A 25,428-nucleotide genomic window follows, 5' to 3' on the forward strand; every position below is an offset into this window, starting at 1 on the left:
CATTTTGCAGTTCATTACACATTTTTGAACAGAAGAAGAGGAAAAATAAAAAAAACCTTAACCGTTTCGCAAATTTGGTATCAAGGTCAATGAGGTTGGACCATTTGTTTGGTTGTTGGCCAAMTTACTGGGACTTAATTTTGGAGTTGCACGCCAGACTTCCATATATGTATATATGTATATGTATATACATACAAACAATATATATATATATATTATAAACATATGGTGTGTATATATTTCGCTCGAGCGTTTCAATCTTGCCTTATGTCCAATGCTGCCGAGCTGGAATATTCCATCGAGCAGCAAATGACCAAATCAATCTAATCTGCATATTTTACAAACCAATAACGCTTGTTTGTTGTTTTATTTAATGTTTTAAAACGCTTCGCCAGCATCGCTTGACATCATTAGCTTCACTGCACTCTTTCCAACTTTCAAGGGCATTCAGCGCTTTTGATTGACTTTGGTTGGGCACAAGGTGCAAACAGTAATCCAAAAAAGTATATGCACACAAAGGCTCAACTAGGTAAACACGTTATGCTCCATAATCGCGTGGTATTAGAGTTTTCAGTGATTTTCTTTGTCATTTGCAATGCGCTGTATTTGGGCAGCTCTTCATAAAGTCAACAAAACCTAAAACTATATGTACAAAAAAGCATACTTATTTACTTATTAACATGGGTCTTCAATTTCATAACTTACAAGATTCGCTTTTGTAGTATTTTATATCAACTTTATTGTTGTTGTTGAATATATAATTAAATATTAATCAATTACGCAGCATTCACGGCGACGCACTTGATTTGGCACAGAAGTGAACTACCAAGAATTGTATTTGTTTTATATAAATATTCAATTAGCTTATGCCAATAAATATGTGGGTTCAAGTAAGTTGTCGAACTATATAGAAAAGACGTTGATATTTTCTAGATCTTTCGAAACAAAATATTATTTCCATTTGTTGATTTTAGATAATTTAACCGTTGCCTAGATTTATAAAAAGTATGCTGACAGATATAATTATCGATATTATATAATATACAGTAGACTATAGAGAATATACTATATAGAACTATACATCCAGATGGAAAAATAAAATCAAGTATTTATAAAACGCGTAGTGTGTGAAAGATTAAAGCTCACCGCCAACAAATTGATTGGACTTTATTAGTCAGGCTTCGGACCTAGAAACTCTACTATTGGTCAGATATTCAAAAAATTCCAAATCTTAGAAAATATTCGTGAAAAGAAAAACGACGCACACCACCTTTTTGTCGATTTTAAAGCTATCTTCGAGAGTATGAAAATTAGGTGCATCTACGTCGATATACCTGAATTTAATATTGGCTATATAAACTGGCGTTGAGCAACATCAAAGGCTCCGTCAGGATTGGGAAGAAAATAACTCGAGTTGCAGATCTGAATAGAGATTGGTATCTCCAATTGACGCTGGATAGCGAGGAAAAGAAACTACTGGCGCGGATGATTCCTATTCACTTACCAAAGGCAAGGTGCCTACCGAACCCGATTTAAACAAGAAAATTTTATTCAGCGACGGAGGCCACTTTTTGTTGAATGCTTACGTTTATAGAAAAAAAATGTCGCATTTGGATAGCGCTGATGATCTACAAGCCACTGGTGAGACGACCGAACTGCGGAGAGTTCCCCCACTAAGTTTAGTAACGCAACCTGGCAGAACTTATTCAGCTTCTAATAAATGTGAAGATATTCTTAAGAATATACCATAGTATATTATTACTTAACCCAGATCTATTAAACGAAATATGTGAAATATATTGTTTGATGACTAGAACAAATTTTTTTTTTTTTTTTTGTTTTTGAGAAACCTAATTAGACCAGTTAAAAATATAATTTATTTTTCTAAAACAAATATTTCAATCTCTAAATTTTCAAACGACTCTCATATATAGTATATTTAGAAGTTGTTACTGCTTACTGCTCTCCCTAAAACAGTTGCTTTGGGTGGCTAAGCTTAGAGTTTTCAACATGAAACCAATGTTTAAAGTGAGGAGAAGACCACATACCACAGTGAAGCATACCACGTGTGCTTTATAAATGCTTTCTAAGATCTTATAAAAGCACTACACTGGAATCAATGGAAATTAAGACAGGTTCAAGGCGTCTACGAGTTCCCAACTCGCTTTCGTGCCAACTAAATGTTTTCGCTACGAAGAAAGCTCAGCCAAAGTTAATGAACTTTGATGGAAATCAACTCCAAGTTGATTTGTAACCCATCTCTCTTTAATGATAAATGTCACTATTATAGAAAAAATTAAAATTATGTTTCAAATACACAAATCTTTTTATCTTCTTCAACATTATTACCAGAGTCTGCTACCTTAACATTATTGCGTCTGCGTCTGCTACAAGCAGCGCCAGGCGCCTGCGCAATGCACCATTGAAAAGCGATTGAGTGCGAATAAGCAATAACAAAAACGAAATCACACACGTGTATACATTAATGAACAAGTGCGTGTAAAACATTAATTGCATAAGGCAAATGGCAAAAAAGTTAACTCGCCTTTGGGAGGTTATTAAGCTTTTTGCATCAATCACCAAAGTCAATACTCAAGGTTTTCTTGTCATGCCAGGTTACTTTGCAGTTTCATGTGGAGATATATGTATATATCTACATATATATATATATGTATATATGGCGAATTATTTTGTTGTTGTTGCTGTAATAAAAAATTTTGCTTTGTTTAATCGATGTGCAGAATTGTGCAATGCTGTGTGGTTAATTTTGCCAAAAGCACAATGAAATTGTGACGCTTAAAGTACAATAAAACTGTTTTTATATGCTTATATAACTAGTAGATAAAGATACATAAATGTATGGTATTATACATACCGGTTTTTTACATGCACTCTCGTTTTTATGTAAATTTGCGGTAAAGCCATTTGTGCGGTTTTCATTGTCAATGTCAATGCAAGAATGATTGACAAGCAAGGTCTAACAACTGTCAATATGTATGTATGTACGAGTATATATGAAAGAATGTATGTATACAATGGTTAAATTTGACATTTTGCTTTGCCTTTAATATCTTATTCACACACATACATATGGTGACGAAGAAAGTCGAGGCTTAGCCACTTAGAGGTTCTCTACTTCTTTAAAGAAGAAAGAAAGAAATTTAAAATTTAATGAGAAATATTTATTATCATTCGAAATAACATTCTTTGGTATTTATATTTTTTGAAGATTATCTCTTTCAAATGTTGGCCGTGTCACAGGTGGTTCTTCCATTGAGTCCAATTTTCGATGACTCGTTCGAGTATTTCGACTGGAAACTGGCGAATGACACACGTTTTGTTTTGCTCCAAAACTTGAATCGAAGCGGCATGGTCCACATAGACTTTAGACTTTACATATCCCCACAGAAAAGTTCTAACGGTGTGCTATCTATCACACGATCTACCACCAATCCGTGAAATTATCTGCTCACCGAAGTATTCTCTCAATAAATCCATCGATTGTTTAGATGTGTGGGAAGTGGCGTCGTTTTGTTGAAACCAAATGTCGTCGCGATCACGAACTTCAATTTCAGGAATCAAAGAGTCGGTTATCATAGCAGTTCTAGAATCTCTTCAGGTTGCTCTTAGTCTCAAATGTGTCAGTTTTGCTTGTTTACATACCCATTGAGCCAGAAATGTGGCTCATTGCTGAACAAAATTAGCTTCTTCAAGAAGCTTAGTCACTTTTTAAGGTCGAGCGGTTTCAGTTCATGCACAAGCTCTATTTTGTACGCTTTCAATTAAAGATCTCGACATTAAATGGGCCAAGTCGTTCCATAAGTCACTCCGAGTTTGCTGCGAAAGGCACCGAATCGACTCTTCGCGGACTCTCTCAGGTACGGCTGCTATATTTCCTCACTGACTACTGGGTCTCAAGATCTGTGATGTATGCTCAGTAAGCCGATTATGTTGATCATAAGTTGAGCATAGGAAGCACATTTTTTAAAGAACGAGAATTTTTTTAATAAAATTGAAATAAAGTCTTTCGATGATGAAATGCCAAGTAATAGTGAACAAAAATAACATGACAGCTGACACGACTTACGCGTGATCTGTCAAAATAGGCAATTGAAAGAAGTATCTCTACTCGGATCACTCTTTGTATAATATTAACATAATTTTCCCATAGACCTTAACACTATGTGAAAGATTTATTACATATTAGTCTGCATTTTCCTGGGAAAATAATCGAAAGGTGGAGCTTTGTGTTCTTCTCTATACTTTAACCCTTAGTTTCATATTGCAAACTCCAAGCTTAGTTAACCAAAGCGAATGTTTTGGTATATTTGGCTTGAAGAATGCAAGGTATCGATTCTTAAAGAAAATTTCAAAAAGCTCTTAATAGATATCATCAAGTACAGATTTCACTGGTAACATCGGCACGGTGACTATTCTTCCTTCCTATGGTATATTCCTAAAAATATACAAGTATATTTGTTAGAAGGTGAATAAATTCTTCCTCATTGCGCTTTGATGTTACTAAACTTTGTTTGGATCGTCGAATATTTCCTTGAAAGTCTCCTCTACTCCTCTACTTTCATTTTTCTTTTGGTAATAAATCAAATTCAGGCACTGTTCCATTCTTGATCCATTTAAGTGTATTATAATGTTAATTAGAGAAGCGACAGAACGAGTTTTCTTACATCGGAGGAGATCAGAGTGTATTCTGCGCCCTAAAGTAAATTACATAATTATGCGACAAACCTGATTATTAAGTTTTAACGAAATTTTGAAAAGTTTAAATCCTAATCATTATATAAAAATTAGTATAAAATCAGGATTGCGTAATGAAATTTTTTCGATCCCGTAGTTCTAGTTTTATTCGTCGCATCGGGTCATGCTATACCTTTTTGGAAAGCTCATTTCACGCGCCAACACGTGTTTGATTGATTGTCGTTTCTTTTAAGTCGCTCGTGAGTTATAGCGTCGCAAACATGGAGCAAAATAAAGAGAAAATACAGTATATTTTACAGTACTACTACGATAAAGGTAATAATAATGCATCTCAAGCCACAAAAACGCCACAGTTTATGGACACGATACAGTTTCTATTTCCACCGCACAACGATGGTTTCAACGTTTTCGTTCTGGTGTAGAGGTGGTTGAAGATTCGCCACGCTCCGGAAGGCCTGTCGTCGTAAATTGCGATAAAATCGCTGAATTGGTCGAAAGAGACCGGCATAATAGCCTGTCTCTTATACACATCTAGATGTGTATAAGAGACAGAACTAGAACTACGCGCTCTCAGCGCCCGCTAGCGAAAATACCGCAAGACTTTTTTGATAAACTATTATAATAGTTCCGGGCACTAAGAGAGTAAATACGGGACCTGTCTCTTATACACATCTAGATGTGTATAAGAGACAGGCCCTAAATCTATGCTGACCCTGGCATGGAAAGAAGCTTGTAACATATTTTTTTTTTTTAATCACATTATATTAAATAAAACTCGAAAAACATTTGGGATCCCATGTTGACTTACGGTTTGATTGTTAAATATAGTTCACAGCAATCCATTTATTTTTAATACATGCATATGTATGTAGGTTTATTTATAATTTGTGACATCCTTCATAAAGATTTATGCGTTGGTTTTGACGCTTTCTCCACACTTCGCGTAATCCTATTCTACTAAGTTCTACTATGCATTGTGTCAACAATAATTGCTTGATATTTGACAATTACCCAACAATGGATACAAGCCCCCAAAAGATGATTAGTTCATGTGACTTGTCACAGATTTGAAGAAAGAATATACATGCATTATGGTAAAAAAGTACCCGCAAAATATTTATTGATACGTCTATATTTATCTTGTCGCCTTCAAAGTAATCCCCACCTGATATTTAATAATGTACTTGTGCCAACGATTTTTCCAGTCCTCGAAAGATTTTTCATAAGAACTTTTTGCGATGGCTTTCAGCTCCTTCAACGAATTTTGTTTTATTTCTTCGATCGACGTAAAACGGGTTCCACGGAGCGGCAATTTCAGTTTGAGGAACAAGAAAAAATCAAACGGAGCCAAATCTGGTGAATACGGTGGTTGGTTGATGGTGTTCATTGAGTTTTTGAGTTTTTGAGTTTTTAACTTTAATTTCGGTCACAATCGTGGTAAAAATACTACGAATTGTTCTTCCACAATATCGGATCTTTTCGATGGCTGTTTTTATGCAAACGCTTCAATACAGTTAAATAGAATTCCTTATTGATCGGCTGTGCCTCCGAAACAAATTCATGATGCACCAAACCACGAAAAAAAACAACGAGCATCACCCTAACTTTTGTGGCTTTTTCGTGGTTTTTTGGTTTCGATTCGTTTTTCTCATCCATTCCGATTATTGTTCGCTTGTTTGCAAGTCAAAATCATATATCCATGTCTCACAGGCAGTTATAAAGGTCTCCATGAATGTGGGATCGGATTTCGCATGATCAATCATGTTCAAAGAGAACTTTACGTTATTATTTATAAAACAAAATTCGGCTTTATCGAGACGAGTCGATCAAGAACGCGTTTCATACTCAAAACATTCATCAGAATCATTCGAACGGACTCGCGAGAGATGTCCACCTCTCTTGCCATGTCGATAACCCTTGCCTGATGATTTTTAAGCACCGTATCCTTACCTCTTTTAACATTTTCATCAATTGAAGAGGTCGAAGGCCATCCAGAACGAGGCTTGTTTTTAACGATCTCTCGATCGTCTTTGAAGTCTTTGTACTATTCGTATTTTGAATTTAATTACGATTACCGGGTGCTTTTTTGTCACAATATATGTAGTTGTAAAACTTCAGTAATACAATACAAATATACATTTCTTTTGCAATCGACCGATTTATCAATGACTGTAAGCTGTCACGAGAACTTGTGACACATACGAGGCACTAATGATGCTCAGTAGAATGGCCTTATTATTGTTCTTTTTTTACTTTGTGTGGGAAGGGGATCTCAAGCGTCTTTCTTACAAATAAAAGGCAGTGAAATGCAAGCGTAAGAACATTTCTATTTTGGATCTTCAACCGTTTAGAGGGAGAGGTTGTGTTTTCAGCGATAATTCATATAAAATAACTTAAATTAATTTATTTTAATATTGCAAATGAGTAAAACTGTTTTTTTTTTTTTTTTTAATTTTCCTTACAGAATTATTATCTTCCTAGACCGTGTACACCCACAAAAATGGCCCCTAACGCGCCGAGTCCGCGGCACAGCGCATTACAACAAGTTTTTCTAATTTTTGTCTGCTTGCCACTTGTTGTTGTTGCACAACATAATAATTCCGTTTACTATACAAACATGAACAGTACCAGAAATCCAACAACATCACATACCTACAACAACAATATAAATGCCAGCGATAAAGCTTTTCCAGAGGATATAGCGTTAACGCGATCTTTGAACGCCAGCACTTACCGTTATGATGAGTATGAAGAGGAATTGGATATGAACTTTCGAGATAAGGATTACGAGCTGTACGAATATCTACGACGCACTTCGATTATTTTCGGCTTGGCGAGTGTGGCGAATGGCAGCAATGTGAATACAGTTTGCAGTCGACAAATGAGACATATCCAACAGGGGATACTGCGCAAGGAGCCGTGGGCCATGAAAGGTGAGTCTCGAATAGGTTGCTATTGAATGAGAGTTGATTCAGTTTTCAGGTGGACATTAGAATATAGAAAGGTCGTTTGGAGACTCTACGTGTAAATTACGAAAATCTTGTACTAAAAGCCTTGAGGCTAGGTTGTGATGACTACTCCTGCTTTATATCCATGTAGTGAATTAGCTATAAATTCTAACAGTGAAGCACAAAGAAAATTAGCTAAGCAGGCTTGCGCCTGGTCCTTATCAGAGTAATGAATGGGGCGGAGTTGCCTTCGAACGGCTGTTAAATTTTATATGCTTCTTCCTGTAAGAAATATATTAAGAGGTTTGGTAAAGGGGCGATATCCTTTCAGGAAGGATTATCCCTGAGCTTTTTCCTCATATCCGGTCGCAGCCAAATTCCAACTAAATTCCGATCCGTTTTAACAGAAACCAAATATTGTTCATGAACGATGTAATTTCATGGCTCACGTACCTTACAACCATTTACTAATTTATCCAAATAATCTGAAGACCTGTTATTTGAGGAGATCAGGGTCAAGTCCATACCTAAAAAAAAAAACAATTAGAAGCCTTCGACTCATATCCTTGGCGGATTTTATAAGATGGATGAATTCATGATCAATCGAATCAGTATATAACTTATACCGAGGGTCAATAAATGATCTTCCGTAGGAGTTTTACGCATTTACGAATCCTATTGAGATTTCCATTAAAAAAAAAACGATACTGGAACTTCTGAGTTCATAGATTTTACAATTTGAGTTTTTCATTAACAAGACTCACACCAGGGTTTATATTCACGATGGAGGCTTGGATCTTAACGTTTACCATCAATAACCGTTCCGAAGTTTATGGAAAAGCTCTTTTAAATATTACGATCGCTACATTTATTTGGTTCGAGAAGGAAACCTATTGATTTCTATGCATGGTTTTGACAGTTTTTCTTAGTATTGTATTCTAATTAGAGTAAGCCTTATGCTATATTACGTAATAATGATTCTTCAATTTTACCCTCTACAACCATCTTTTACTATTTTCTAGTGCTCGACGCTTCGGCAACCAAACCTTCCGGCTTTGTATTTGGTCAAAACTTTTGGCTGGGAAGCCGTGAAGCTTGTGGCGCCGTCAAGAACCCTGTCGCCATTACACTCTCAAAGAATTATCAACGTATTATGCATTATGCCATCATCACCGAACGTGCCCCCTTTGATGTGGACTATCGTGTAGTCTATTTGCGTCATAATTCACCCTGGCAAGTGGAGATCAAAATGATGTCGGAGGAAATTATTCACGTTGGACTCTGTTTGCCCAGCGTTTGTGCGTCGCATGAAATCGAAGAATTGACGCGCACGTACTTGGAACGAGGCCTCTTCATTGAGAATGACATCTACGATATTCGACCGCAGTTGGTTTATGTGAAGGATCTCAAGTTGAATAAGAGTTTCTTCGAGAAACGTACATTCAAAATGATGTCTGTATTTCTGGCATTCACAAGCTTAATGCTCTTAGTTGCGGCATTTCTGCGCGTTAAACCTGCTGTGGAGGCGAAGAGAGAGCAGAACTCGTTGAAGGTAGCGCAAGAGATTTCGGTTGATGTTGCACAGCAGTTACTGCCCACAAAAGAAAGCAAGGAAACGCCGAACTTAGCTGCAGCTCCTACTGATTACAGCGCGCACTCGAATTTACGTGACTATGTGAAATGCTTTGACGTCTTGGACAATTACGATAAAATGTTTACGGTGAGAGAAAATGGTAAGCGTGAGATTCCCGTTATAAATGGTTTGCGTTCGGTTTGTGCGATGTGGCTCGCGGCTTTCCATGTATTCTGGTACATGTACTTCACGGTGAACAATAAGGCCTTCTTGATTTCATATGCGGAACGGATTTTCTTTCAATACGTCAGTTCGGCACCGCTCTTGGTGGATGTCTTCTTCACTATAAGGTAGGTGCGAATTTTGATTCTAAATGAATCTATAAATAACTAAAATTGTGTGCTATTTTAGTGGTTTCCTGCAGGCCTATAACTTTATACGAAACACCAAACAGATGGAAACGATCCGTGCCAATAGTCTTCTACAAAATGTGAAATACTTCTTCAAGTTGCTCTTCCATCGCTATCTGAGGTATGTATGACCCATGTGCTGAAAATTAATCTTAAAAAAATACACTATGTGTATTTAAATATCTGGATCTAATTAAAAGACTGACTAACGACTTCCATTAGATTTTTTATAGCAGTTCAACAAACACTAAATAAGAGACAGTTAGATAGGTCCTTTGAGCTTTGTTTGATCGTTCGACGTAAAATGTATATCTCACATATAATTCCTCACTTTGAGGATTAAGATAGTTCAAAGCTTATAGATTACATTTTCGGTTAAACTTTCTGAAATAGTATACACTACTATACATAGGTAAAATATTTACAGTGTACACTCTATAAAAATTCAGGTTGCATATTGCATAGAAGGGATCATACCACAAATAGAAGGGAAACTCACCGAAATTATATAAAGGTGTTCTAAGGTATCGAAAGTTCGAGAAGAAATTGACTGTCAAAAATGGCGTCCGCTGTCGTCAAAGTCCTGGAAACGTTGCCTAGAAGGTAGAATCTGTTTGCTTTGACAGAAAAGCCAGGTATAAGGCATAGGTTCCATAAAAGTGAGGTAGTTAGGTTTGTCCATTTTTATAAACGACGGGTTTCATACAAAGGATTATATTTTAGATAAGCCAGGAAGTAAATGTGACAGACAGCCTGAAAAAATTCTTCATGGCTCATCAGCTTACCAGACTAAATTAACCTAACCAATGGGTATATTGTGAAAAGCCATACCCTTTCAGAAGATACATGACTCAATTTCTAGGGGTATATTGTGTAGATTTCAGAGTTATTAACGTCTTTAAAAATTAAACTAAATTATTTTGTATTTGCTTCTTTTTTTCAGACTCGGCCCGCTATACCTAGTGATGATGGGCACAGTGGACTTATTTTTCGCCTACATCGCCGACGTGTCAGTTTACCATATTAGCGAGCGTTTCGATGAGAAATGCACCCAATATTGGTGGCGCAATTTGATCTTCATACAGAATCTGTTCGATCATAATGACATGTGCCTTAATTGGACCTGGTCATTGGCATGTGAGATGCAATATTATGTGCTAGCGACCATACTACTCTTCACCTATGCCAAGTGAGTTATTGTTTTGTTGCTAATTTTCCTTACATTCGGAAGCTAATGTGTTGTATATTTGTTCCAGAAACCCACTCTTGGTGAAAGGTTTTACAGCGGCCATTTTAGTKGGCACCATTGCTTGGAGTTACTCCATTGGTTTGGATACCAAATTTCAACTCTCCTTTGACTCTGTACTTGCCACTGGCACGGATATCTACATCAGTCCCTTCGTACGCATTTTGCCATATATAATAGGCGCCGTTACCGCCTGGTATCTGCTGCAGCGACAGTCCCAGATCGACATCAGCGAGTTGAAGGAGAAATGCTTTTGGAATTTAGCCATTTTCATATTCTTCACGTGCATCTATTCGACCATCAAACGTGATATGTCTGTATTTTCGGCGATTACTCTCTTCATTGTCGGACGTTTGCTTTTCTCGCTGAGCATTTGTTGGATGATTGTGGGCAGCGCGACCGGACGTGGCGTGTGGTGGTCACGCATTTTGGAAGCCAAGGTGTTTCAGCACATCAATCGGGTCACGTATGGTATTTATTTGTTGAATCCCTTCGTCATAGCCTTCTTCTTTAGCTTGACAAATGCGAGTACTAATGCGGATCCGCTAATGATGGTAAGTATAGTAAATAAATTTAATGACTACAATAAATAAGGAAGTAATTTCATAAATTGGCGTCACTTTGTGCCTAGTCACATTAACTGGAAATTTATTGATAGAAAGTTCTAAAAGTACCATCCAGTCAAAATTGACCCGGACTGTAAAATGCTCCTTCCTTAGATTGGTAAAACTGTTTTATGTTCAGGAAATTTAACAACAGAGAGCACTTAAATTCAATCCAGTCAAAATTGACCCGGACTGTCAAATACTCCATAAATATTTTTTCCCAAAATGTTACAACCTTTTTTATGTTCGTGTGACGTTTGATCTCCATACATATATCAATTACTGTCTGTTTTGCAGCTATTATTTTAATACGCGCAGTTTATGTAAACCAGTTCGGATCAAATTTGATATTGAGTGTTTATATTGTCGAAGTGAATTAGCTCTCTTACAACAATGACATAATTAAATGCCTCAATAATATGTCCAACAAAGTTTGGTTTAGTCGGAACCATCATACTCCGAAAATTACGAATTCAACCCTTCCTGAGTATCACTGACATTACGAGTATGAAAAGAAGACGTGTGAGTTCGAATATTCTGCGCCGCACGGCATAGAAACAGGGACAATAACGACCTGAGATAAAATAACAATTGGAGCATTCTAGAGAATTTTTCTTCGCAGCATCTTTCGAATCGATCGCATGAGCAATGGATTCCGATGATAATGGAACCACAAACTGTATGATCTCTACGGCGACATGTTTATAGTTAAGCGCTGTTTAGACCATGTCGTTCCCATGGAAGATGATGTTCCAGCGAAAAGCTCCTTCCGACTCCTACTTGAAATTCTTGGGAGGACAACGGAAGCAAGGCCGCCCACACATCTAATGGAAGGACGAAGTGCATGTCTGTACTTCGGATGGACAACTGGCATGACCTTGCAAAGGATAGAGGCAACTGTTGAAGTTTCATATTATAGGCGACCCACAATTGTAGTGCCAAGAAAAAAGTTCGAAGCAGCAAAAAATTAAATCTAGTTGCCTAGGAATAAAATCTTGAAGTCTAAGAACATTCAGTGAGCTTTCAGTTAATTATACATATATAGATACTAAGGGTCTAGAATAGGAAAGTTGTCAAAGTTGACTGAGTAGTGAGTTTTGAAATACATAAAAGGGGATAGAGAGAAAAATATATAAGTTTAAATATGAGAGTTTACTCTACAAAAAGCAATTAGTTCATAAATTTGTTCGAGTAAAACTCAAAAAATTCTAAAAAATCACTAATACCCTTACATTTATCCTTAGCACATACCTCTTTTCTTCCATTATTGCCTTTGCTTTTAATTCTTTTTCTCTCTTTAATTTATTTTTATTTCTGTCTTATTATAATCCTCTTTCTCTCTTTATTTTGCAGTGCGTAGTGACATCTGGATTTGTTGTTATTATTTACTTAGCCTCGGTGGTGTTCTCGCTAGCTTTCGAAATGCCCTACTGCAATTGGTCTAGCTTGATACTTAAAGGTGGCCGCAGCAAGCCGAAACGCCTATAACTATAATATTAATTGCTGAGCTTCAGTTTTAAATCGTGGATTTTGTATATATGTTTTTGGCTATTGTATGGACGTTGTTATTGTGGATGCGGCATATACACGAAGAGTGTTGTATAGTATATGCTTTGTGTTTTTGTTTTCGAATACCCTGTCTCCTTGAATTGCCTTGGGCCACTTAATTTAGTCTCGTTTATAATTTCATATTTAATTCATTGTGATCATAATCCATCCAATTGGGTAGTTATATAAGATATTGATATTGTACATATATCATTTATATATATACATATATATGTATAGTAGTATGTATGGTATATGTGTATAAGCTTAATTTACATGGAATAGTTTTAAAATGACGCCTTTAAAGCATAAAATAAAWAATAATTAAAATTTGCTCCTCTCATTGAGCGCTGCAAATGACATACATACATATTAATGTAGGTATACCTGTATATACTTCTTATATTCTCCTATAATTTGATGCAAAAAATGCAGTTATAAAATTTTTGCAATTTTTTTTTTTTTCAAATATTTGTTTTCCAAAATTTTATCTTATAACCGAAAATAGGCTTATGTTAAGTTTACTCCGTAGAAGGAGTAGCATTTTTGCGGTATGTAAGTAATAAAAGGCAAATATATGTATGTATATATATGTATAAATATATTGCAAAATGGTGATTTATAATACAATAAATATAAATTTGTAAATGCGTTGTAAGTTTTTTTTTTAATTGGGAGTAAGGCGACCACTGTATTTATTCCAGAGTTAAACACCCGCTATTTTACCGTATCGTGAAAAGTTCCAAACAATTTCTTAAAATGGGAAAAAGCATACGTTATACCGCTCACACGACTATGTAGTTGCTCCAACTGAAGTTCTTCCTTCCAAAAATCATGGAAATTATAATTATATCCATCGGTACTACCAAATTAAATTTCTCTTCACTTGACAAGGCAACGCAGAACCAATCAGATTTTCAGGACTTGGGCTCCAGTGGAAAAAGTTAACGTGTGAGTGGTGGTGATTTTTTCTTTACATTTAATATTTTAAAATATTGAGCATTCCTTATCGCCGCTTGAATATTAGACAAAAAATTGTATGTAACTTTTCGACCCGTGTCAACTTTTGACTCCTCTAGTTTTTGTGAGATGTCATGTAGAATCGCGTCTCACTCTTTTACTATATGTCGTTTCGTAGAATTTATCGAAATATTTTTACTTTCTAAGGCCAGACCTCTTTTTCAGGTAAAACCAAAGTTTCTTGATACGGCATAGATCTTTGCTGCAACAAGGACAGTCAAAAACAGTCATTAAAGTGTCGTGAAACCACCGCTTAGTGCCTCGAGCTGAGTGTTAGTGTTAATAAAAACTACTAAATATTGGACCTATTTAATAAACACTTAGTTCTTTTCTTACTACATTTTGTCCATATCTTTGCATTTTGTTGTCGATTTCTATCTGCTTCTGAGTTCAAATTGCGTTGAACTCTCTCTTGATCGTACCTAGTGCGCACGGTTTCCGCTTTAGAATCATCTAGAGAGGCTCTTAACTTGACCAACTCGTCTGCTTTTTCGCTGACGAAAATGCTCCTGTAAAGTGGGATCTCAAAGTGGAGTTATTCAGTGGAGCTCCGCAGGCCTTCTTTATGCTTAGTACCTTCACTTGGAAAATGTTAGCTAAGTTTGGTAGATGATGGAAAGAGCTTTCAAAATCTTCGGAGTAAACCCAGTTTCTACTCCGGTATAGATTAAGATCACGTCTGGAAGTTATGGAAGCCAAATAAGAAAGTTTTCCATACAAGGACTTGAGTGTGATCGATCAGCTTGTATGGCAGCTCATATATCATATAGTGCCGAAATCGGTGGTTTGGACAAATGAACTACTTTTTGAGAGGCTACATAGTTCTCGGATATACAGAGAACTATGCCCTATATGTTGCCACTGCGATTAAACCATTCACAAAATATGCGGGTCAACTTTTACAACACAACTCTAACTCTTAAAATTGTAATGGGTCATTAAACTCTGTTGTGGTGTTTCGAAAATGTAAAAAATTTATATTATTTTATATACATATTTCCAAAGGCGTGGCAACCATGATACGATCGGCGGTTCTTGAACTAGATCGAGTGCGTACAGCGCCATCTGTGTGTGAGTTTTTTAAACGATATCTACTGTGCTACCACATTATTTAAATATTTACTGTTGCACTAATGGGAACTTTTTATTTTATTTATGATTTATTTTAACATTTCTTGCATTTTCCGCTAACAAGGAGACATGGAGCGATTAAAGAACGGCAAAGTTAAGAAGCTAACGTTTTTCTAGTCAGGTATGGTGGCGATTGTTCCAGCGCGAATAGCTTGGTTTACGAATAATCTACAATCCAAATATTTTGGAATCGTATTAAATATAGTAAAACGTTTTCTTCTCCCGTTCGTCAGCTAATAGACTTTCCATATCATCTTATCCATTCAATTTACATACAAACATACTTATATAGAGTGGCTGATGAAAACATTCATGCCTTTACCACGACTATCGGATCTGTATATGTAACCGACATGAACGCGGATTTATGTTACATCTCGCCAAGACTGTGAACTCTGAGCTTCATAGGGCAGCATTATTAGGGATTTTTGTGCTATTAGAGAAGTGATAGAAACGTTCGATAAAACAGCTAAATTTGCTTTCAAGCGAAACCAATTAATTGAGCAAATGGGAGTATTTGAACTATTTTTCACATGTGAAAGAGATTTCAGACAAGGTGACTCCGTATCGTGTGACTTCATCAATCTATTACTTGAGAAATAGATAAATAGAGAAAGTACAATCTTCTATATATATCCGCGCCGTTGGTATTGCTTTCTTTGTCATTAAACAAATAGTCGTCACATATGTATGGGACTTGGCTCCCACGTCACTGTTGACAGACATTTTTTTTTTTTTTTTTTTTTTTTTTTTTTTTTTTTTTTTTTTTTTTTTTTTTTTTTTTTTTTTGAAATACCTCTTTTTTTTAAGACATAGAATAAGTTATAAAATCCTAAATCTTTTAAAAAATTAACATGTTCAAGCAAGTGATTGAGCTGTTTTGGTAATACAGCCGTTGCTCCTTAGTACAAAGGCATATCTCTTCTTTCAAGGCGTGTCCAATCATTCCCGAACTGCTATATGTTGCGGAGGCATGAACAAAGACATTCTCTGATGCGTCGGTCTTAGGAGTGTTCGAAAGAAAAATTTCGCGGAAGATTTAAGGTCCTTAAATGACGAGCTGTGCTAGATATACGGCGACATTGACATATGTAGTTCAGCGAATGAAGAGACAGCGGCTACGCTGGCTAAGAAAGCAAAGGAAGAGGAAAGCCTCCTCCGTTGGAAAGTTCAGGTAGAGAAAAACTTGACTACACTTGGAGTATCCAATTGGCGCAAACAGCGAAAAGGAAGAAGGACTGGCGCGCTGTTGTGAACTCGGCTATATGCACCAATAAAGCAGAAGAAGTATTAGAAAAATGTCGCGTATGGGATAGACATTCCATGCTGGATACATTGTTTAATGCTACGAATTATTATACTAGCTTTTTTAGAACTTTATTTGCATTAATATTATATGTCAAGCTATAAAAACTGTTTTTTTTTTTCAGAAAAGAAGTTGTTCATCAACAAATAAACGCTAAATTTTAAACCTAAAAAAAATTCTTCTTGAACCGAGTGCTACGAGACCCGAGGACGTTTTGAACCCTCTTCGATCGGACAGCATGATGAGGCGCATCTCAAATATGCGAAGAAATTCGGCTTGGTTGGATGTATGAAAAGGTCATCAGTGGATCGTAAGAACAAAATCCGAACTTGTGACCTTCAACAAAGTAAATAATTAACTAAAATATATTTCAATAGGTTTTGATCGCATTAATTTTTTTATTTAGTAATTTTATAACTTTCCATATATATATGTATTTACAACAATTTTTCTAACAAACGGCATAATTGTATAAAACGTACTGTCTTGAACCTTTTCGACTCAGCTCTTGAAAATTTCGACCACTGGGGGCAAATGCATAGCTTACAAATATGTTTCGAATTGGTTTTGTCGGCATTTACAAAAACTAAAATATATAAAATTCATCTGCTTTGCAGACTTACTAAATGCACTTCTTAAGTAGATAAATATTCTAAAACAAAAAATTAAAACATTTCCAACTCAGGAAGTTCGTATTGTTCTGCAACATCCGCGCGGATGTCGATTTGTTTCTTTTGAACCGCTCTTTGGTATTTCGAGTGATAAATGTCGTACGCTAAGAGAGTGTGTTTGTGGCTTATGAGAGTGGCACCTCCTCCATGGCGCGCAATTTGTTGTTGACCTTCTCCTCAACAACTTCGCGTCTGAAGATCACCTTATAGACGATAGCACACACCGCTGAGCCGGCTAGTGGACCAACCCAGTATACCCAGTGATCCTGAAAGTCTGAATTCCACAGAGCAGGAGCGAAAGATCTAGCTGGATTCATGCTGGCGCCAGTGAATTGACCCTAAAGCATGAGAAAAATATATTAATTTTTGGTATATACAAATAGAATATTAATCTATTACCGCTGTGATGGCAAGACAAGCGATGGCCAAACCGAAACGAATTGGCACTGAGTCATGGAATTTAGCATTACGTGGGTCCCAGACACCGCAGCAGGTCAAAATCAACACACCGGTGATGATAAACTCAATAGCGCAGCCCTGCCAGGCGTTAATGTCGCCATGCACAGTGGTAACGCAGAGATTGTGTGGTCCGTCCAATGAGACGGCATTCTGTGGTATGAGCGCCTTCAGCAGACCGTAACCAATGAAACCGCCCAACATTTGTCCGACAAAATAGATAGCAGCCATTGGCAATGAAACCAAATTGTATATGTAGGCAGCCAAGGTTACGGCCGGATTCAGATGTGCACCGGAGACACAGCCGAAACATTGGATTATCACCAAGACGACCAAACCGAAGTTAAAAGTCATTTGGTAGTGATTATTTTCGTAGGCAGCATTCTTTACGCACCCCATACAGCCGAGAAAGACCAGCAGTCCGGTGCCGATGAGTTCGCCGAGGAAGCTGCAGATTTTATCCAACGTACTGTTCTTCATTTTCAATTTGTCAAGGCAACTGAAAGACGGAAAAGAAAAGTGGATTATTAAAATGTCGAACAGGTTAAACAGTTTATTTTGGTATAATTCACAGAGAAATTTTAAAGTATTGGCACTTGCTCGCTTTATTAAAAATCATATGTCTAATGCAGATACGATAAGTGTCCAGAGGAGAATTAAAGTTAGAGCTTCAACACTCAAGATTAGAAAATAACTTTTTCAATACCTAAATAATATTAAGAAAACCTTTCAAAACATCCAGCAACCAACATCTTTTAAAGCAGATGTGTCTATACAAGATGTTTTGATACTTGTAAAAGTAATCAAGATCACGGTAGTAATGGTCTGCCATGTTCCCTTCACTTGCCAGTAACCGAACCTCTTGGCTTTCTTACATTTAGTGAGACGAAATTGGTCGATCACTCTTTGAGGAAACAATTGAAGGCCGTTTTCTTAACGAATAGACGCTTGTGGACTTCCAAATCGACATAGATCCATGTGATCGGATTATTTTCCGAACCAATCAGACTTAAATACAATTGTTGGGCTTCAAACGAAACATGTTTATCCGATTTGAATATCGCTTAGTTGCAGTGACTACTATCCAACCAATTATTTATAATCCTGGCAAAAAGGGACTACATTTCGAAATGTCTTCCAAGAAAGAATTGCTTTGCTCAAAAGTTCCTATGTATTGATAATATTTTTATTTTTTTGCAAACAACACTCGATAAGTCAATTTCTACATATATCGGGCTCAGCTTTTCACGAAATTCGTATTGGTATGTTCTCCTTTAACACATTAAACTTGCCAAAAAGAGCCGATTAAAACAAAATGAGGCATTTAGAATATTATTGAGCTCTAGTAGCTCCTGTTGAATCGCTGGTCACACCTTGAAATAAAATACTCTCCTGAACCTGCCAGATGCTTTTTATAGGGATCTTTGTTAACAGATCTCAGATATTTGAGATTTCATCGAAGAATAATTTTATAAATCAACGGAACAATATACTTGATATCAACTTTACAGCACGTAAACACAAAACAAAAAGTTTGCGTTTCTTTTTTCAAACACTAAAACCCTTTCCGAGTCCATTGGGATACCAAGCGCACACAACACACCTTTTGGTAGACGGATTGGAATTCGGCACAGTTGTCGGATCAGGCACGGATACAACGGTCATATTAATTTACCCCTGTTTAATTGGAAACGTGCACGTCCTTATCGAACGGAATCAAACCTCGTACTGCACAATAAGGTTCTAGAATATAATAATTTTATTTAACTCCACTTAGCTTAAACCCAAAATAATATATGTATATATATATAAATATGTATATTACATATATTTCTGAAGTACTTCAAATGTTAAGTAATGCGTCTTGTTCTTTCTCGATTTCCATGCTTAAGTAGATATAATCTCTCCATTGTCGTTAGAAGTGTCAAAGTGAAGTGCGACCACTTATGGGCGCGTACCTTCAAAATTCCTTAACTAAACTGCGTTTTAAAACAACAGTATTGACAGCTAAAAAAATTAAGATTATATTCATAAACAAAGTAACTAAAACAAAGTGTGTCTACGTAGGTTCCTACTCTGCTCCACTGCTCTTGTGAATTCTAAGAGTTGGCATTTGGGTTGTCCATACTTCAAAATTTCGATCAGCGAGCTACTTGATACTTAGATAAAAGTAAGGCCCAATGTTATTGAACGATTCGACCTGTTGAATGGAGTATAGTGTAGTGGAGTAATGGAGATATAGTAAGTATATACAGTCTAGCCTGACAGCTTTGTCTCTATCGGACCAAATTCTACACATGCATCAACTCTACTCCGTAAACCTTGAACTGTTTGGACGAATATCCTTCAACATTATAGTTCTTCAGATATTGCTACACCAAGTTTCTTTACAAGTTCAGCATTATTATTGTTTGCAAATTCACATTACGTCCACGACCGCTGTTCCTATGGTCCAAGTGAGTTCTCCGATGTGGGGTTCAGCCCGAAGACTTAGCTTAACGGAACCAAATGTTCATTTCGATTGCATATGAGTGTAATCTCCGTTTCCAAAGAACCTCCCATACAATATGAATTCTACTTGAGGGGTTTATCGCATGATTTAAAGGATATATTGAGGTCATCACTGGAATAACATTGCTTATTTCAATAAAAATGCCAGTTCTTGACTAAAAGAGTCGTATGTTGTTGTCTGAAAGAGAGCTTTCGAGATAATTTACAGAAATATTCAGATTATTCGGGCACCTTTGTAAGCTATGCCCGCATTTCTATCAAATCTATGCGCCCAATGAGAATAAAGTTCTCATAAATAAAACGCAGATTTTGCCTTTTCCCGCCATTTTTGAGGTACGTAAAAATTATCCCTGACCCCTGTTTCTACCATAAAGTAATTTTTACAAAGTTCATGTCCAATTTTTTAGCTCAAACAAATTCTGTATCACAAAGTCTGAATCTGTGTGAGGCTTGGGCCTGTGGTCTGTATCAACACATTCATTTGCGTCTGGATGACGGCACGTCCTCCCTCAAATGATAAAATTAATAGAAAATTTCATAAAATATAATCTTTAGTTAATTAGAATTATTTTCTGATAGAATTCATCGTATCTTTCAGTCGCCTGAAGCTAATTTACAAGCTTCTTAAAGGAAATTGTTGTCTTGTTAATATGGAGATTGCGGGATCAAATCTAGCTTAAATTAGAGGGATAGCGTTAGACAGTACATGGCTGGGTGTGCCATAAACTAACTCGGGTTCTAGTAAGAAAGCGTGATCAAACCTTTCGCAAGATCTTATTTAATTATTTGTCATCGAGAGATGCGCTGTCGCAAAAACCTTTTGGCCCAAGACCGATCGCAAGTGATATCTTTTCTATCAGTAAGGCTAACCTCTGCCAAGTTGTGGGGCTTTTAGCAGGCTATTGCACTACTAGTGTCAAAGAATTAAGGCTGGTAATCTTACCAGACACCAACTGCAGAAGCTGTATGGAAGAAGATGAGGTGGATACAACTCAAACACTTGGAGCGCATACCTTCAGACATACCATCGAACTGGCAGGAGTGGAAATTAAGCGCCTGTGCAAATGTGTATTGGCTACTAAGCGTTTTGCTAATTTATAAGCTCGAACACAGAAAAGAAGAACTTTCTATGGCCTCACATAGGACTGCATATAGTAGTTCACGTGCGATCTTTGATCAGCCATCTAAGCTAGCATATTTGCCAACGAAATTCTTACCAGAATTCAACTGCAAACATTAACAACTAGTGCGGATCTTTGGCTAACTGTTTACAAAATTAGTTATTATAGCTTATCATTAGCGATATCAGCTATTGTAAGCCATTAAAAATAAACAAATAATTTCCATATTAGAGGAATTGCTCTTTCGATTTAACTTTACGCAAGTCATTTAATTATGTGAGTGTGACCATTGCCTATCCCACAAATAACGTACCTTTCGTACTTCGAACTCAATTTCGATACAAATTTGACTGGAATTAATGGCAAACTTATCAGCGCTACCGGTGTAATTCACAGAAACACACATTTATAGAAAGTCTACCAATAGGGGTGATGCGGTGGCGGCCATATTTGTTTACGGATTTGTAGCAAATTTTGTCAGTATGTTCGGTAAGGTATACTATTTCTTCGTGTCACATTTCACTCCCATACAACAATTGCAAATTTTCTAAGATTATTAGGAAATAGGATATATTAGCCATGCAAACTAACAAAAATTCGGTTCTAGTATGAAACACTTTTTTATTTGACAAAATATTTTCAAAAAATGTAGCCCCTATTATTATTTAAAGCAGCGCTACAATATCAGCACTAGCTGTGCAGATCGAATCAATACAGAATATAGCTGCCATACAAACCGATCGATCAAATCAAGTTCTATTTTGAACAACTTTTTTAATTGTTAGGATATCTTAATGAAATTTGGCACATATTACTATCGAAGGCACCCCTACAATCTCGGAAGAAACTGTCTCAATCGAACCACTATCCCACTTAGCTGTTGGCACATATTACTATCGAAGCACCCCTACAATCTCGGAAGAAACTGTCTCAATCGAACCACTATACCACTTAGCTGTCATACAAACTTATCGAAAAACTGGGCAAACAGATGGTATTATAGCTTCGATGCAGCCAAAGTCGAAGTTTTTTTTTTGTTTTTTTTTGTTTATTTACAGTTATAGTTTGACACACCCACTAACACGCACCTTTGTCTCTGTACCGACGCCGGCTCGTCCTCAATTTTGATGGTCTGCGCTGCGTTATTTTTGCCGCTCATTATTTGTACGTAATTTAGACACACAAACACACATATACAATTGCAGTGGTTAATATTTTTTTCACTTTCGGCTTTTTGGCTCTTAGGTTCACATGCACGTCTGGCCTACTTAGCAGCGCTTAGAAAACTACTTAAGCTGCTTTCGAGATGAAACACGCCCAGTTAGCGACATAAAGATATATACTAGCGTTATAATAAAAAAAATTCAGTATTTATGGTTGTGTGCATATACCATACATACATATGTATATGCAAGTGTGTGTTCGAGCTTCACTTCAAAATTTTTGATCAAAAAAATTTGGTAAAAATACAGACGTTACATCAGTCTGCCATAAATATTTTGTTTACCTGCACACAAGCGTACGAACATATTAATCTGTGCATGTGTGCGTGAAAAGCGTTGAAAGCAAATGTATGTATGTATGTGTGTGGTGTTTATCAATCGCGCGATATGCAATCTTTCATATAAATTTCGCGTCGTTGTGGTCGATTTCGGTAGCACTTCCATCAATTGGGCGCTAGTTATTGTTGTTGCGTTGACGGTATCTAATCGACAGCCGCGGTGGCTAATTGGCTATTTAAAGGTCGATAATGGTTGATTTACAGGCGCAGATGTGTCTTTGTGTGTCATGTATGCGAATAGCGTTATATTTGTTTTTATTTGCGTGTTTTTTTTATTTTTATTTTTGCTGAATTAAATGTATTTGAAAAATCCGTTTTGAAGCACTTGCTTTATAATTTCCAAAAATACTTTGGAATTTATAGTTATATCCTTTCCAAACGCCTTTCGCCACTAACTTCGCAAGTTTTCGTGTCGTTTACTTGCGCCTAACGGTATTGAATGAGATTCGGCAGCGTTGCTGTCAGCCGTCAAGGTGTAAAAACCAACACAGCATCCACAAATCACTGTTGAGCGGCAGCAACAACAATAATAGAACTTACAAGTAAGGAAGCGCTAAGTTCGGGTGTAACTGAATATTTCAGGCAACTAGTAAAAGTCGAGGAAAAATTCCTTCAAACTTCAATAATACGTCCATCTGTATTGTTGACCGATTTTGCGGTAAAAAGTTCGAATTATGAATTGAGGTCCACATGATCGGTAACTGGGGACTTGAATAGTTTCCAATTTTAACGAGTTTTGGTCATAGGTTAGATTCCTCATTCGCTGACGCCTTCAGTTATTGATTTATCTCGCTTTTAGCAGTTTTTCAAAAAACCGTTATATATGGCTAGTGCGCATGGTTATCAACCGATCTCACTGGTTGTAATGCTGTCGCAAGAATGTTATGTGCTGTATAAACTTGCTGATAAAATTAAAAAATTTTGGGAGCCACGCCCACTTTTTAAAAAATATTGTAATCTTTTCTCCAAATTAGACTTTCAAATCTTGATTTAGTGCTTAGTTATGGCACTTTATACGTTTATGCTTAATGGCGGTTTGTGGGCGTGGCGGTGGTCCGATTACGCCCGTCTATGAACAAGTACTTTTTTTTACCAAAAAACGCGCATACCCAGTTTCATCAAGAATTCGCAATTTTTACTCAAGTTGAAGCTTGCACGGACGGACAAACAGAATGTCACTCGGATTTCAATCGTGATCGTGATCCCGGTCATTTATCTATATACTTGTATAACCCTATAGTTATCTCGCTTAGTTTTAGGTGATACGTACAACCGTTAGGTGAACAAAACTATTATACCCTATAGCAACATGTTGCAAGAATATAAAAATGTTCTTGCTGTTGTTGTTTCTTGTTTATATGCTTAAACATACTTCTAATAAATTATGACTAAGGCCACAATTATTTCATAAAAGTGTCGGAAAAATTTATGAGCAGATTGGAAGTGAACTTGGTCGCACTTTGGCTTATCAAGAACTACATAAATTTTGTTGTTGTTGTTTTAAATTGTCTGAACGTTGATGGTATGTCAGACCAACGCAATTTGGTCTGCTGTACTTACAATATATTTATATCATTTTATCTTTTTGGTAAACACTTGTCGCGCGTACCGTTATATTTTTGACGTCTGTGGAAAATCACACAAAAGCTACTTGTGTAAATGTATTTGTATTTCATCATTTTCTTTTATTTGTTTTTCATACTATTTTATTGATAAGCCACTTCAATTAAGCGCTTGCACATATTTCAATATGTTACATAACAAATAAAATAGATAACTGTAATCCGCATAGACGTAAATATTTATTAAAATATCTCTTTAAATTAGCAACTTTGTTGAAAGCCTTGAAAAGTGGGATTAAAACGCTTTGAGTACTGAGTTGCATTTTCAAGTGGCAGGTATTGTGCTTTGAGGGCGTCAGTTCCACTCAATTAAAGTATCCAACCTACTCATTACTAGCCTTATAACGGTGTACATAAGTATGTACGTTAGTTTTGCAAACATTTACGATTTTGTGAAATGTCATTTAAGATCTTTATGGCAACACTAAGAACTGTTTAACATAAATTGTTTATGGTTCGAAAAAAAGTGGACAGTGGCGTATCGAACAAGCAACCCGTATATGGGAAGTATTTTAAAGTGAATATTTTCCAGGATTTTAATAGAGCAAAGAAATTTCTTTAAATATTTATTTTATTTTTAAATTATTTGAAATTTTGCAAACATTTTATTTCAAGAAATCTGTAATATTATTCCAAAAAAAAAATTAAAAAGAGGAAAATTTAAAAAAAAACAATATTATTATATTTTTTTATTTTTCCACAAATTTGAAGCCATCTCTTTATATTTTTAGTTATTATATAAATTAGAAAAACTCTATTTCATTTTAAAATTTTTGGAAAAACAATTTCATAAAAAAAACCTTTTTTCATTTTTCTTTAATATTTAATTTTCGAAGTTTCTTTTTAAATAATTTTTAAAAATTTTAAAAAATGTTTATACAAATTACAAAAATGTTAACAAAATTTTCTTATTTCAAATAACATCGAAAATTAAGCAAGCTCAGTTGTTACAAATTAAGAATAAAGTTTTTGCATTAAAAAAT

At 36.1% G+C, this 25,428-nt stretch overlaps 2 protein-coding genes across 7 annotated transcripts in view; one reads left to right on the forward strand and one right to left on the reverse strand.

The window, feature by feature from the left end:
• The window catches only part of LOC108965247 (nose resistant to fluoxetine protein 6), a 38,093-nt gene extending 24,428 nt beyond the window's left edge, over positions 1-13,665 (forward strand). The window contains exons 2-7 of the mRNA XM_018927513.1: positions 7,181-7,649; positions 8,687-9,587; positions 9,649-9,768; positions 10,591-10,836; positions 10,904-11,447; positions 12,852-13,665. Of these exons, the coding sequence (XP_018783058.1) occupies positions 7,217-7,649; positions 8,687-9,587; positions 9,649-9,768; positions 10,591-10,836; positions 10,904-11,447; positions 12,852-12,986 (2,379 nt within the window). The 5' untranslated portion in view covers positions 7,181-7,216 and the 3' untranslated portion in view covers positions 12,987-13,665. The remainder of the gene's footprint in view (positions 1-7,180; positions 7,650-8,686; positions 9,588-9,648; positions 9,769-10,590; positions 10,837-10,903; positions 11,448-12,851) is intronic.
• Positions 13,666-17,078: 3,413 nt separating this feature from the next.
• LOC108965294 (aquaporin-like) overlaps positions 17,079-25,428 on the reverse strand; it is a 58,811-nt gene continuing 50,461 nt past the window's right edge. For 4 of the 6 annotated variants that reach the window (XM_018927606.1, XM_018927607.1, XM_018927609.1 and 1 more), the window contains exons 2-3: positions 17,574-18,129; positions 17,079-17,512 (exon numbers count right to left, since the gene is read on the reverse strand). In XM_018927606.1, coding sequence (XP_018783151.1) covers positions 17,300-17,512; positions 17,574-18,129 — 769 coding nt within the window. In that variant the 3' untranslated portion in view covers positions 17,079-17,299. Of the gene's footprint in view, positions 17,513-17,573; positions 18,130-19,233; positions 19,368-22,350; positions 22,590-25,428 lie in introns of those variants that run through there. The other 2 variants (XM_018927603.1, XM_018927605.1) reach the window with 2 other exon arrangements.

This window comes from Bactrocera latifrons, unplaced genomic scaffold, assembly GCF_001853355.1.
Source record: "Bactrocera latifrons isolate USDA-ARS-PBARC rearing strain unplaced genomic scaffold, ASM185335v1 scaffold_138, whole genome shotgun sequence".
NCBI classification, from domain to species: domain Eukaryota; kingdom Metazoa; phylum Arthropoda; class Insecta; order Diptera; family Tephritidae; genus Bactrocera; species Bactrocera latifrons.